The sequence below is a fragment of the Oncorhynchus nerka genome, linkage group LG27 (genome assembly GCF_034236695.1).
Source record: "Oncorhynchus nerka isolate Pitt River linkage group LG27, Oner_Uvic_2.0, whole genome shotgun sequence".
NCBI lineage: Eukaryota > Metazoa > Chordata > Actinopteri > Salmoniformes > Salmonidae > Oncorhynchus > Oncorhynchus nerka.
Window position 1 is genome coordinate 33,777,503 of NC_088422.1, and position 15,409 is coordinate 33,792,911.

General features: G+C 41.3%; 2 protein-coding genes and 1 pseudogene across 6 annotated transcripts in view; 2 read left to right on the forward strand and 1 right to left on the reverse strand.

Annotated features, from left to right (window-relative positions):
• The window catches only part of LOC115111638 (smoothelin-like), a 101,320-nt gene extending 99,477 nt beyond the window's left edge, over positions 1-1,843 (forward strand). For 3 of the 5 annotated variants that reach the window (XM_029637904.2, XM_029637907.2, XM_029637908.2), the window contains one exon: positions 433-1,843. In XM_029637904.2, the coding sequence (XP_029493764.1) occupies positions 433-604 (172 nt within the window). In that variant the 3' untranslated portion in view covers positions 605-1,843. The remainder of the gene's footprint in view (positions 1-432) is intronic. The other 2 variants (XM_029637906.2, XM_029637909.2) reach the window with 1 other exon arrangement.
• A 763-nt stretch (positions 1,844-2,606) lies between these two features.
• LOC115111204 (selenoprotein M-like) lies at positions 2,607-9,530 on the reverse strand (annotated as a pseudogene).
• Positions 9,531-14,785: 5,255 nt separating this feature from the next.
• LOC115111639 (phosphatidylinositol 4,5-bisphosphate 5-phosphatase A-like) overlaps positions 14,786-15,409 on the forward strand; it is a 38,295-nt gene continuing 37,671 nt past the window's right edge. The window contains exon 1 of the mRNA XM_029637910.2: positions 14,786-15,332. The gene's annotated coding sequence lies outside the window, so the exon portion shown is untranslated. The remainder of the gene's footprint in view (positions 15,333-15,409) is intronic.

The window sequence follows — 15,409 nt, forward strand, 5'->3', positions numbered from 1 at the left end:
AGGGGCTAGGTTACTATCTGCTGGTATAGTAGCTGACTCCCTCCCACCTTGCAGCTGTTTCCCAGAGCTCTCCCTCTCCTCCTGCTCTGTGCTCCTGGTTGGGCAGCTCACGCTGCCATACTGTTGACTTTGTCAGTCAACTACAGTACTTTTAGGGTTTAGTAGTCAAGTGTGCCTCCATGTGGTTATATTCCTGCATTGCACATAGATTATTTTGTTTACCAAATGGCAGAATATGTTTGGAACAGATACTTTGTAGTGTCTCCCTCTTGCCTGGTTAGTTTGGGTGGATAAAAAAGCTTTTGTGAGAGCGGTGTTTGTGGAGAGAATGTCATATTTTATCCTTACCATCACTCTGTTCATCTCTTTCTTTCGCCATCTCCCCACCTCTCCCTTTCTCCATCTCACCATCTCTCCATCTCCGTTCCTTAGGGAATGTGCCAACTGCATGCCCCTTCTGGAGGTGGAGGACATGATGATCATGGGGAGGAAGCCTGACTCCAAGTGTGTGTTCACCTACGTGCAGTCACTGGTCAACCACCTGCGCAGGCACGAGATGAATCTCGCCAAGGCCTTTGCCAAACTCCAGGGCACCGACTTCTGATCTGCCCCTGAGCTCACAGTGTGTCCTCTCCCATCGCACCACTATACTGTACCCCTCCTGTCCTCCTGAGCCCTGTCCCTCAACACCATCCCTGTCCCAACAGGCTGACAGCAGCCCAGACTCTGAGTGAGGGGTGTTACTGATTTGCACATCTCTGATGGCCAACGACGGAAGAGTGTTTGTGTAGGAGTGTCTATCTCTCATGATTATCTTCGTTGACAGTGGTGGCATGTCAGACAGAAATTCCCCTCCTCTGGACACACATTTGTTCAGGCTGTGCGAACCTTCCCAAAGGAAAACTCCAACGTTTTCATTATAGAGAATCTTTTTAAGCTTTAATTGATACGTTATACTGAAATGTAGTTGTAGTCTATCAGTAGGCAATTCTATTCATGCTTTGGAAGTCCTAGGGTTATGGCACCAACAAAACCCTGCATGAAATGAACACGAGAAAAATATGCATTTTGTTGTACTCACTCACTCACCTTAATGCCTACATGTTTTTTCTGTGACAATTGTAAGATGTTACTCAAGCTGTTGGTGATGATGAAGAAAAATAATATGCATCTGTTTTATATTCCTTCAGTCCCCACTCTGGTTCTGTTTAAGGTGTTAACAAATCTACTTGCTTTTTAAAACACATCTACTTGAATTGTTTTAAATAGCCCTTATTATTTCTATTTTGTTGTTAATAATTATCATTAATACTATTTAAGTTTATTCATAAGCACTGGTATGGAGGGATGTTATTCAGTCATTGTGATATATAGTAGTTAGCATTATGACATTGGTGGATCTGTTTGTACAGCCCTATGCTGAGTAAGAACCATATCTGAATCTACAAACCCAGATGACGTTAAAGCCAGACTAGGTTGTAATAGCCATTTTCTAATACTGAAATGTTAAAGCCAGACTAGGTTGTAATAGCCATTGTCTAATACTGAAATGTTAAAGCCAGACTAGGTTGTAATAGCCATTGTCTAATACTGAAATGTTAAAGCCAGACTAGGTTGTAATAGCCATTTTCTAATACTGAAATGTTAAAGCCAGACTAGGTTGTAATAGCCATGGTCTAATACTGAGATGTTATGAAAGTAGTTTGTGTAACTATAATTAATTGTGTATTTACACCACTCATATTTACATCATTTTGGTCAAAGTGGAGAAACACCAGTGTTGAAAAGTAGATTCCAAGTGCTTCTCAAACAGGTAAAATCACACATTGGTGTTGTTTCTAGATTATCATGTCTTTATTTCAGCTCTTCTCCCTGTCCTTGCCTCAGTTTGTTTAATTGGGGTATCAAAATAATCAGCATAGGGTTGTCACATTCATGTTTGAGATGCCAGCAAGAATAAGGCTGTGACCTCAACGATTTCCCTTCAAAATAAAAGTCCAGCAATGAAGATGGTAGAAAAATAATACAAATGGTCGAAACACATAACATTTTATTAGGACATTTTCTTTCCTAATAACATTTTGTTTAACAATATTTTAAAAAAGAAAAATAGTTTCCCAACGCCCATACGATCAGACTAAGCATTCAAATGGCCAAAATAGGTGCAGGAAAATAAATGATAAAAAATATTTTTCTTTAAATAAACACAGAGTGATTTATTAGACAGAGTGATGATTTAAAAATACAATTAAAAAGACTGCATGGGGGCTTTAAGGGCCACAAAATTAGCAGCGATGACTGGGGTGTAAACTCTGTGGATTTGGAAACTAGAAGTGTTGTTGAGTAGAATGGACACCCCTTTTACTGCGACACAATGTACAGAACATTTTGTACAGTCCAATAAATGATAGAACAGAAAAAAAAACATTGTTGACCATTTACGCATGAAAAAAGAAACGTATATCATAGAAATACTTTAAATAATTATTTGTTTGATAATGTATAAAATATATTGATAATTGTGCACATTTTCCATAATTTTCTCCCTAGTTATTAATATACAAAATCCGTGACCTGGAAGTGCTTAGTTATTTTTGCCAGATTCACAATGGTGTCACATTCACACTGCCAGCACCATATGCTTTGAAGTTTTGTTTCATGAGTGTTTCATTTCTATGAATCAAACCTATAGCCAGAACAACATTTATGGTAATGTGATTATTTGATTGAATATGAAAGGTTTGTTGGCGAGGCCAACTTCTCTTCTCTACATCCTTTGGCCCAATGAAGGCTGGCTTTCAGCTCAGTCGATTCTATGACTGATGAACAGGAGAGTATTACTGATAAAGGCTAAATGTACTTTATTTCCAATGTATATTTTCTGAACTTAAGTGAAGAAAAAACATATATATATTCCATTATATATTATGATTTATATATCAAGAATTGTAATACTTTTCAGTTAGATTTAGAACTGGTTTTGATGTAATTAACTGCTTTGTTCTCTGTACATCTGTAATTGAGACTTGAGAAAGTTACACTTTTTCAATATCCCGCTCCTGCCAATTTGGTAATCAGAGAGAGCTTTCTCAAACTAGTGAATCCTGTACTGTACATACAGTGCGTTCAGAAAGTATTCAGACCCCTTGACTTTTCACACATTTTGTTATGTTGCAGCCTTATTCTAAAATGGATTAAATAAATACAAATCCTCAGCAATCTACACACAATACCCCATAATGACAAAGCAATAACAGGTTGGTAGAAATTTTTGCAAATGTATAAAAAGAAGAAACATAACTATTCAGATCCTTTGCTATGAGACTGGAAATTGAGCTCAGGTGCATCCTGTTTCCATTGATCATCCTTGAAATGTCAGGCTCGAGGGAAAGATGAACAGAGCAAAGTACAAAGATATCCTTGATGAAAACCTGCTCCAGAGCGCTCAGGACCTCAGACTAGGGCGAAGGTTCACCTTCCAACAGGACAACAACCCTAAGCACACAGCCAAGACAACGCAGGAGTGGCTTCGGGACAAGACTCTGAATGTCCTTGAGTGGCCCAGCCAGAGCCCATACTTGAACCCAGTCAAACATCTCTGGAGAGACCTGAAAATAGCTGTGCAGCTATTCTCCCCATCCAACCGGACAGAGCTTGAGCAGATCTGCAGAGAAGATTGGGAGAAACTCCCCAAATACAGGTGTTCTATGCTTGTAGCGTCATACCCAAGAAGACTCAAGGCTGTAATCGCTGCCAAAGGTGCTTCAACAAAGTACTGAGTCAAGTGTCTGAATACATTTGCAAAAATTTCTAAAAATCTGTTTTTCCTTTGTCATTGTGAGGTATTGTGTGTAGATCTCATACATTTTAGAATAAGGGTGTAACGTAACAAAATGTGAATGCACTGTACATGCTTGGACACATTATAATTCCTTGTTTTTGTAGAAGAGTACTGCCCCCCCCCCCCTCAGAGCCTGGTTCCTCTCTAGGTTTCTTCCGAGGTTCCTGCCTTTCAAGGGAGTTTTTCCTAGCCACTGTGCTTCTACATCTGCATTGCTTGCTGTTTGGGGTTTTAGGCTGGGATTCTGTATAAGATCTTTGTGACATCTTTTTACATCTGCTGATGTAAAAAGGGCTTTATAAATACATTTGTACTCCACAATTAAATGTAAATTAACAATTAAAACCAATTTAAGTTCTAAATATTTGTTGTTGATTGTTTGTCTTTAATTTGTTTGTTACTGTAAAAAAAACAATTGCGTGTATGTGTTTGCAATGGGAATGTGTTTTTAGAATGGATAGTCTAGAAATGGCAAATGGGTGGTATACACATTTTCAAAAATATTGAGTGACACATTTTTCTTTTACAACTATTTGTCATCCCCTTCACTTGAATCCCCTTGTGCCTAAGCCCCACACAGCAGGCGTCATTCAGTTCCACCGTGTACAGGAAGTCATTTTACACACGAGATCAGCAGAGAGACCCCATACTTGACACTTTGTGGTAAATCTTACGCATCACCAGAAATAAATGGACAAACAATAGAAAAAATGTACATGCAATTTTAGTGTGACCTTCAAAACCTTTTCTGATGCTACAGAGACTGTTCCCTCAAGTGCTAATCCAGGACCTGCTTGTCATTCTGATCCAAAACATTTCTGTTATGAGATGCAGAAACAAACTGGTCTTGGACCAGACCTGGGGAGAGTAGCCCTGTCTATCCAGGTCCACACTCCTCTTTACTGCTGTGAGGGTTATAGGTCAGAGTGTTTGGCCTCTCCGCCTCTCCGTGGACTCTGAGGAAGCGTTGTCTGTGGGGGCTGAGGAGGGGGAGGACTGGGATTTGGGGGTGCCTTTGAAGGGGCTGTCCTTGGCGGGGGAGAAGCAGAACTCCACTGGGACCTCATCCTCAGGCTGAGCCTTCTTGTAGAAGCCCAACTTCTCCAGCAGCTCGCTGATCTCAGAGCAGGCCATGTCAGACAGGGCGATGCACTGAACAGGGCAGTCATACAGGTGAGACTCATATCCTCACAAGAACTCTCTATACCCTATTCTTTCACAAGATATATCATTGCACAAATAGGTTTTTCATACAATTTCTGTGCAATGGTAGGCCCACCCTTTACATGCTTGCATCTCTATGACAAATATTTTATTAACCATTATAGCTCACTAGTGAGAACCTACAAACAGCACAGAAAATTATTAACACCAGAGATGTGATAAAGACACATTAAAACTTTAGTGTGTTTCAGCAGCTCACTTACGTCCAGCTCTTCATAGTAGTGGTTAAGGAGGACAAGCTCAGGTTTGGCCCCAGGGATGTGCTACATTACCAGGTTATGGCTGGGGTGGCATGGGTCAGGGGTCACAAACATAAAAAGAAGGCAAACAGGGAAATGCAATGCCCGTGGACCAGGCTTCTGACACCCCAGTCCAGGACAACTTCCTTCACGCCCTAGTGCCCTGTCTGCTGTCTTGTCAGACTAGCTATACTGAGCAAAAATATTAATGTAGCAAGTGTTGGTCCCATGTTTCATGAGCTGAATATATATAAGATCCCAGAATGTTCCATGCACACACAAGCTTATTTCACTCAAAAGTTGTGCACAAATTGGTTTACCTCCATGCTAGTAAGCATTTCTCATTTGCCAAGATATTCCATCCACGTGACAGGTGTGGCATATCAAGAAGATGATTAAACTGCATGTTCATTACACAGGTGCACGTTGTGTTAGGGACAATAAAAGGCCACTGTAAAATGTGCAGTTGCCACAGATGTCTCAAGTTTTGAGGTAGCATGCAATTGGAATGCTGACTGCAGGAATGTCCACCAGAGCTGCTGCCAGAGAATTTCATGTTTATTTCTCTACCATAAGCTGCCTCCAATGTCGTTATAGAGAATTTGGCAGTAGGTCCAACCGGCTTCACAACCACAGACTACATGTAACCACGGCAGCCCAGGACCTCCACATCTGGCTTCTTCACCTGCGGGATCATCTGAGACCACCCATCCGGACAGCTGATGAAAGTGTGGGTTTGCACAAGTGAAGAATTGCTGCACTAACTGTCAGAAACCGTCTCAGGGAAGCTCATCTGCGTGCTCTTTGTCCACACCAGTGTCTTGACCTGAACCTGACTGCAGTTCGGTATCGTGACAGACTTCAGTGGGCAAATTCTCCCCTTCAATGGCCACTGGCACGCTGGAGAAGTGTGTTTTTCACGGATGAATCCCGGTTTCAACTGTACAGAGCAGATGTCAGACAGTGTGTATGGCATCGTGTAGGCGAGTGGTTTGCTGATGTCAACTTTGTGAACAGAGTGCCCATAGTGGCAGTGTGGTTAAGGTATGGGCAGGCATAAGCTATGGACCACGAACACAATTGCATTTTATCAATGGCAATTTGAATGCAAAGAGATACCGTGATGAGATCCCGAAGCCCATTGTTTTGTCATTCATCCGCCGCCATCACCTCATGTTTCAGCATGATAATTCACGGCTCCATGTCGTTCACAATTCCTGGAAGCTGAAAATGTCCCAGTTCTTCCATGGCCTGCATACTTACCAGACATGTCACCCATTGGGCATGTTTGGGATGCTCTATATTAACTTGTACGACAACGTGTTCCAGTTCCCACCAATATCCAGCAACTATCCACAGCCATTGAAGAGGTGTGGGACAACATCCCACAGGCCACAATCAACAGCCTGATCAACTCTATGCGAAGGAGATATGGCACACTGCATGAGGCAAATGATGGTCACACCAGATACTGACTGGTTTTCAGATCCATGCTCCTACCTTTTGTTAAGGTATCTGTGACCAACAGATGCATTTTTGCATTCCCAGTCATGTGAAATCCATAAATTAGGGCCTAATGAATGTATTTTATTTGGCTGATTTCCTTATATGAACTGTAACTCAGTAAAATCTTAGAAATTGTTGCATGTTGCGTTTATATTTTTGTTCAGGTAGTAGGAAGTTGTTTCATGTGAGGTTTGGACATTGCACTCCATACAGGACAGGGATCCTGAAGTGTCAGCACAAGATCTGTTCTTCGGGAACTTCATGAAATGGGTTTTCATGGTCGAACTGCCGCACACAAGCCTAACATCACCATGCGCAATGACAAGTGTTGGTTGGAGTGGTGTAAAGCTTGCCGCCATTGGACTCTGGAGCAGTGGAAAATGCGTTCTCTGGAGTGACGAATCACGCTTCATCATCTGGCAGTCGGACAGACAAATCTGGGTTTGGCGTATGCCAAGAGAATGCTACCTGCCCCAAGGCATAGTGCCAACTGTAAAGTTTGTTGGAGGAGGAATAATGGTTGGGCTGTTTTTCATGGTTCAGGCCCCTTAGTTCCAGTGAAGGGAAATCTTAACGCTAAAGCAAACAATGACATGCTAGACAATTCTGTGCTTCCAACTTTGTGGCAACAGTTTGGGAAAGGCCCTTTCCTGTTTCAGCATGACAATGCCCCAGTTTACAAAACGAGGTCAATACAGAAATGGTTTATCGGTGTGGAAGAACTTGACTGGCCTGCACAGAGCCCTGACCTCAACCCCATCAAACACCTTTGGGATGAATTAAAACGCTGACTGCGAGCCAGGCCTAATCGCCCCAACATCAGTGCCCGACCTCATTAATACTCTTGTAGCTGAATGGAGGCAAGTCCACGCAGCAATGTTACATCTAGTGGAAAGCCTTCCCAGAAGAGTGGAAGCTGTTATAGCAGCAAAAGAGGGACCAACTCCACATTAAATCCCATGATTTTGGAATGAGATGTTCGACGAACAGGTGTCCACATACTTTTGGTCATGTAGTGTAGTTTATAAATCAGTGAAAAGGCTGTTATTGATTTATTCTAAGGTGGCTAAATCAGATATAAACATGGTCAACAAGTTAATCCAGACCTTATCCAGTGCATGGCTTCCATATCACGGCAGAGCCCCTACCTACCACATCTCTGCACGTCTGCCATCACAAGCACCAAAATGAAAAAGATTCTAAAGAGGAATATCCTGGATCACAAAGGCTTTGACCTGAGGGAAGAAGAGTGTATGATTAGTGTATCTCTGCTTTTTTGGGCAAACCGCTATAAATTTTACAAATCCATCAGCACTTGCAATACATCAATCAACAAACCTATACAAGGTTGGCTGGAGTGGTGTAAAGCTCGCCGCCATTGGACTCTTGAGCAGTGGAAACGTGTTTCTAGAGTGATGAATTACGCTTCACCATCTGGCATTTGGACAGACAAATCTGGGTTTGGCGGATGCCAGGAGAATGATACCCTCCCCTATGCATAGTACCAACTGTAAAGTTTGGTGGAGGAGGAATCATTTGTTTACAATAACCATAGAATAGATGAACACAACTGCATACGATATCCTACCTCCAGCTTTGCTTCTGCGAGACCATCCAGTTTCTTCAGATCTACATAATAAACCGACACACAGTGAAGTAAGCTGGCAAAAATGAATAAAAACATAATTTCCTTTGATTCCTGCGCGGCGAGTAGATTCGTGCAGAGCAGACGGTCTTGCTCTTTCGGATTCGTGCCGAGCAGACGGTCTTGCTTATTCGGATTCGTGCCGAGCAGACTGTCTTGCTCATTTGGTCTTGCAGCAGGTACTCTTGAAAAACACAATGTGCTACTCTAAGGTAATGTTCAACTACTGTCTAGTCTGGACCCTTTGCCACGTCAATCGCATTCCTGGGCCACATTCAGTTGCAAAACGTTTTTGAACGTTGCAGTTAGAAATCCCATGAATAGAGTTGCCGTGATTCCTTATTCTACATATTGGAGTGGCATGTTTGTTCTACATAGCATATTTACAGTGCATTTGGAAAGTATTCAGACCCCTTGACTTTTTCCACATTTTGTTACGTTATAGCCTTATTCTAAAAAGGATTAAATAATTTTTTCCCCTCATCAATCTACACACAATACTCCATCATGACAAAGCAAAAACAGCTTTTTAGACATTTTTTGCAAATGTATTTAAAATACAAAACAGAAATACCTTATTTACATAAGTATTCAGACCCTTTGCTATGAGACTCGAAATTGAGCTCAGGTGAATCCTGTTTCCATTGATCATCCTTGAGATGTTTCTACAACTTGATAAATTCAATCGATTGGACATAATTTGGAAAGACACACACCTGTCTATATAACGTCCCACAGTTGACAGTGCATGTCAGAGTAAAAACCAAGACACGAGTTTGAAGGAATTTGTCGTAGAGCTCCGTGACAGGATTGTGTCAAGGCACAGATCTGGGGAAGGGTACCAAAAAATATCTGCAAAATTGAAGGTCCCCAAGAACACAGTGGTCTCCATTATTCTTAAATGGAAGAAGTTTAGTACTACAAAGACTCTTCCTGAAGCTGGCCGCCCGGCCAAACTGAGCAATTGGGGGAGAAGGGCCTTGGTCAGTGAGGTGACCAAGAACCCGATGGTCACTCTGACAGAGCTCCAGAATTCCTCTGTGGAGATGGGAGAACCTTCCAGAAGGACAACCATCTCTGCAGCACTCTGCCAATTAGGTCTTTGTGGTAGAGTGGCCAGACGGAAGCCACTCCTCAGTAAAAGGTGCATGACAGCCCGCTTGAAGTTTGACAAAAGGCACCTAAAGGACTCTCAGAACATGAGAAACAAGTTTCTCTGGTCTGATGAAACCAAGATTGAAGTCTTTGGCCTGAATGCCAAGCGTCACGTCTGGAGGAAACCTGGCACATCCTTACGGTTAAGCATGGTGGTGGCAGCTTCCTGCTGTGGGTATGTTTGTCAGCAGCTGGGACTGTGAGACTAGTCAGGATCGAGGGAAAAATGGAGCAAAGTACAGAGAGATCCTTGATGAAAACCTGCTCCAGAGCGCTCAGGATCTGGGGCAAAGGTTTACCTTCTAACATGAAAACGACCCTAAGCACACAGCCAAGACAACGCAGGAGTGGCTTTGGGAAAAGTCTCTGAATGCCTTTGAGTGCCCCAGCCAGAGCCCAGTGTTAAAACCGATCGAACATCTCTGGAGTGACCTGAAAATAGCTGTGCAGCAACATTCTCCATCCAACCTGAAAGAGCTTGAGATGATCTGCAGAGAAGAATGGGAGAAACTCCCCAAAAAGAGTTGTGACAAGCTTGTAGCATCATACCCAAGAAGACTCAAGGCTGTTATCGCTGCTGTACTGAATAAAGGGTCTGAATACTTATGTAAATGTGATATTTCAGTTTTACATTTTTAATAAATTTGCACACATTTCTAAAAACCTGTTATTCTAAAATGGATTAAATACATTATTTTCCTCAGCAATCTACACACAATACCCCATAATGACAAAATGAAAACAGTTTAAAAAAAAATGTTTGCACATTTATTTAAAATAATAAACAGAAATACCTTATTTATGTAAGTATTCAGACCCTTTGCTATGATACTCAAAATTGAGCTCAGATGTGAGCTCAATACTTCTACAACTTGATTGGAGGCCACCTGTGGTAAATTACATTGATTGAACATGATTTGGAAAGGCAAACACCTGTGTATATATAAGGTCCCATAGTAGATAGTGCATGTCAGAGCAAAAACCAAGCCATGATGTCGAAGGAATTGTCCGTAGAGTTCCAAGATAGGATTGTGTCGAGGCACAGATCTGGGGAAGGGTACCAAAAAATGTCTGTAGCATTGAAGGTCCCCAAGAACACAGTGGTGGTCCACCAATCAGGCCTTTGTGGTAGAGTGGCCAGACGGAAGCCACTCCTCAGTAAAAAGCACATGACAGCCCGCTTAGAGTTTGCCAACAGGGACCTAAAGGACTCTCGGACCATGAGAAACAAGATTCTCTGGTCTGATGAAACCAAGATTCAACTCTTTGACCTGAATGCCAAGCGTCACAACTGGAGGAAAATGTATAAAAACCTGTTTTTGCTTTGTCATTATGGGGTATTGTGTTTAGATTAATGAGGGGGAAAAAACTATTTAATACATTTTAGAATAAGGCTGTAACATAACAAAATGTGGAAAAAGTCAAGGGGTCTGAATACTTTCTGAATGTACTGTATACATGGAGAACACACAAATCATTAGCAGCAGGGAGCAGGGTGGGATAAATGAACCTTTCTAGCGCAGGCGTTCCGCTAGCGGAACCCCTCGACAACATTCCGCTGAAAAGGCAGCGTGCGAAATTCAAAAATATTTTTTAGAAATATGCAACTTTCTCAAATGAACAAGTCCAATACAGCAAATGAAAGATAAATTTCTTGTTAATCTATCCATCGTGTCCGATTTCAAAAAGGTTTTACAGCGAAAGCACAACATATGATTATGTTAGGTCATAACCAAGTCACAAAAACACACAGCCATTTTTCCAGCCAAAGATAGGAGTCACAAAAAGCAGAAATATAGATCAAATTAATCACTAACCTTTGATGATCTCCATCAGATGACACTCATAGGACATCATGTTACACAATACATGTATGTTTTGTTCGATAATATGCATATTTATATCCAGAAATCTCAGTTTACATTGGCACGTTACGTGCAGTAATGTTTTGATTCCAAAACATCCAGTGATTTTGCAGAGAGCCACATCAAATCCCAGAAATACTCATAACAAACATTGATAAAAGATACAAGTATTATTCACCGAATTAAAGATAGACTTCTCCTTAATGCAACCGCTGTGTCAGATTTTTAAACAACTTTATGGAAAAAGCATAATCTGAGTACGGCGCTCAGAGCCCAATCCAGCCAAAGAAATATCCACCATGTTGGAGTCAACAGAAGTTAGAAATAACATTATAAATATGAACTTACCTTTGATGATCTTCATCAGAATCCACTCCCAGGAATCCCAGTTCGACAATAAATGACTGATTTGTTCCATAAAGTCTTTATTTATTAGTATTTTATTATTTATTTATGTCCAAATAGCCACTTGTTGTTAGCGTGTTCAGCCCAGTATTCCATCTTCATGAGGCGCGAGCACTACGTCCAGACAAAAACTCGAAAAGTTCCGTTACAGGTCGTAGAAACATGTCAAACGATATATGGAATCAATCTTTAGGATGTTTTTAACATAAAACTTCAATAATGTTCCAACCGGAGAATTCCATTGTCTGTAGAAAAGCACTGGAATGAGAGCGAACTCTGTCGGGACCGCGCGTCACGAGCCTGAGACACTGTGCCCCATGGCCACATTGGGGATAGAACTGAGCCAGACTCATCCACCACAATAAATGGGGGAAGGTCATGAATTTTACAGAGGTTTTACACTGTCATTCAGGAAGTCGTACAGTAGGCCTTATGTGGTGGACAGGAACCCTGGGATGTTGCCTTGGTAACTTAATGTTGCTGGTAATCACAGCTTCAGAACAAGGTCATATGTGGTGTCATGATGTTGGCCTGGGGGTAGGTTTATGACAGTCATAAATACCTCTTCCCCCCCTTTTCCTCTCTCTACCCTACTGACGTGATATTTGAAAAAACCCTTGGTTGACATAGATTCTGGGAACATCAGAAGGTGGGGGGAAATTAACTATATTCTGGTAATCCGACCAATTGAACATATGCGGTGGTACTTAATGAATATGATGTCAGTTCGGTTGTCATCTGAGACATTCTCGTCAATGATAGGATGACATAAACTCTACAGTGGAAAGTCTACGCATCAGTTATCAGATTCACATGGAATTGTTGTTCAATTTAAATGTTTGAATATAAAATGATTGGTGAAGAGATTAAATGTAATTTTAGCTTCAAAATGAGAGATTTGGCTTTTCATAAGGTTAGGGCTCTTCTCAACCTGTGAAGCCATGGGTTATAAAACTTTCCACACACCCTTCTTGCTCCACTATATAAAGCCTTGACGAAATGTAACATGCTGTTCCAAGTATGTGAGGTCTGCAGCCTCTGCTTTAAAGGACTAACATGTCAACTACAGAACTAAGCCAACCTCAGCATGAGCTTTGGTTGCGAATGGTATGAACTTTGAACTCTTATTCACTAGAGACGTGATACCTCCTCGCCGTTGAGTTAGCAACAGCAGCTGCAAACGCGGGCTAGGAAAGAACAGACAGAGTATCCCGTCTACCACACAACGACGTTACTACAACGTATCCAATTGACAACCAGAGACATTCTTCAAAGAACAAAGGACTCGGTTTGGCAACACGGCCATCCATCTACCACCAACCTACCGAAGCGCAGCTCAGAGTAAATATTTATTGCATTTTCCTTTTCCAAATGGGCAGTAAATTTAGAATGCATAAGATACTGTATTTACGATAGCACAGTTTCTCCCTTTGTCCCTCAATCTTCCCGCTCTTTCACTCAAACCCAGCCCCTTTTCTTTTGTGTAACCAGCTGTCATATCTGTTCCGCCCGCTAGGGTCGTTTTCCTTCATGACGTAATTTGTAATCAAGGTATAATTCATTCCTTGTATATGTAATTCTGTGTGATTAGTTAGGTATTTAGTAAATAAATAATTAAACCCAATTTTGTATTGCTGATTCAACTTGTTCGCCAGGGTTCGTGAAGACAACCAAGAATTTACAACTTTCAGATGAGACTGAATCAAGGTGACGATTAATATTGACTGCTATTGATGTAAAATATTACTAGGTCTTTAAGAGTTTATTCGGAAGATAACAGCTCTATAAATATTATTTTGTGGTGCCCCGACTCTCTAGTTAATTACATTTACATGATTAGGTCAATCAGGTAATATTAATTGCGGAGAAAGGATTTTATAGAATAGCATGTCATACCACTTAATCCGGCATAGCCAAAGACACGACAGTGGGTTATAGCTCATTAAAAGTGATAATTTCATTAGTGTTGATGCTTGACGTTAGGATTCTGTTTTTTAAAGGTTTATTAAACCTGGAGTCTATTTAGTGTCATTTCAGCTCAGAGATTCATAGCTATTTGTCATAGGATATACACAGTGCTTATGCATACAGGCAGTGGGTAAACCTATTCATGAATATGAATAATGAATCATTTCCATTATGAATGCCTGTCTCCTAGTTGCATTGCAAATTATCTCTGTACTGTCACTAGAAAAGCAGAGCTTGTATTCTGTGACCAATATGGCATAGGCCTACTCCACTATAATTTTACGATATTGTCATTTTAATCGATGGTGGACATATGTTTAATGATAATATATTTTGCAATATTATAATCCTGTCGCTTTAAATTAGACATTCTATTCCCTCATTATCAAGAGCTTGATGGTGTAGCTCGGGCCCGAAGTAATTATTTATTGTGTAGTTCGTGGGAACTGAAGTGTAGCCTACCGTCTCTCCTAACTGAGAAACACAAGAAGTCCACACTCGGCCCATGTTTACATAATAGGCCACATGAGACATAACAAAGCCTGCTCTAGTATCAATATGACATTTAAATATGGATACGTCGCGCGCGCGTATGGAGTCTTTGAATGGATGCACGTGTAGAATAATGGGCGGCCTGTAGCCTAGGTATACAGAGAGGGGGTATAGACTAGCCCTCGGACACGGAATGGACTGAATGTAATACATTGTAAATAAGAGGTATCAAGGCACATTTATTATATTGTTCATAAAAATAAAATACAAATATTGTAAAGACGCACGTTCCACCTCGCCAAATTGCACGACATTGAGCAACCTTCACGGTTCCATTTCTGTAAAGAGCCAGTTCACAAATCTAACCGCTGTGCGGCGGTAAAGCTCCACAATCGCTATTGTAGGCTGTCTGAGTAGCTACTCATCATCAACAGAGCAACGCGTAGTCGTAGTGGACGTTCGCGTACGGAACCGGCCGAAAGAGTGTTCACATTCACAATTTAAAGGGCAAAGGCTACCAAACAGTCCAAGAAATAACAGTTTAATCGACGCAGTACTTGCATTCGTCGTGTAACCGTTGTTTTATAATTCAGACTATAAACTGATAAGCGCAACGGGTGAATATGGACGTACGCCTGGTTTGTTTATGAAATGTAGCCTATCTCTTTCTCGTGAGCGTGGATTTGGAACCTTGCAAAAGTTCACTTGGTAGCTCATCTGCTCGCCAGTGTGGAACGCGCTGTGATGCCGATGGTTTCATTTGAAGAACGTCAGGCAGGTCTGATATTATAACAGTATTGTAACGTGGAAGGCTATTTAAACCTCATCTTCTGACAAGGCGTAAATACAGTAATAGCTCAGACCTATTCATCCCCAGGAGAGGTTGCGCCGAACAAGCATCAGGCGATACTCTAAATTAACTAACCAATCCTTCATTCGGAGGGTTTATCTCGTCGCCTGTCATCCTTTCATCTGTGATATTGACTGAACAGGTAATTTAGTTCTGTAACTGTGTTATAGTAAAGACACGTCATTGCATGCTGCCGCCAATCCTAGACATTTACATTTT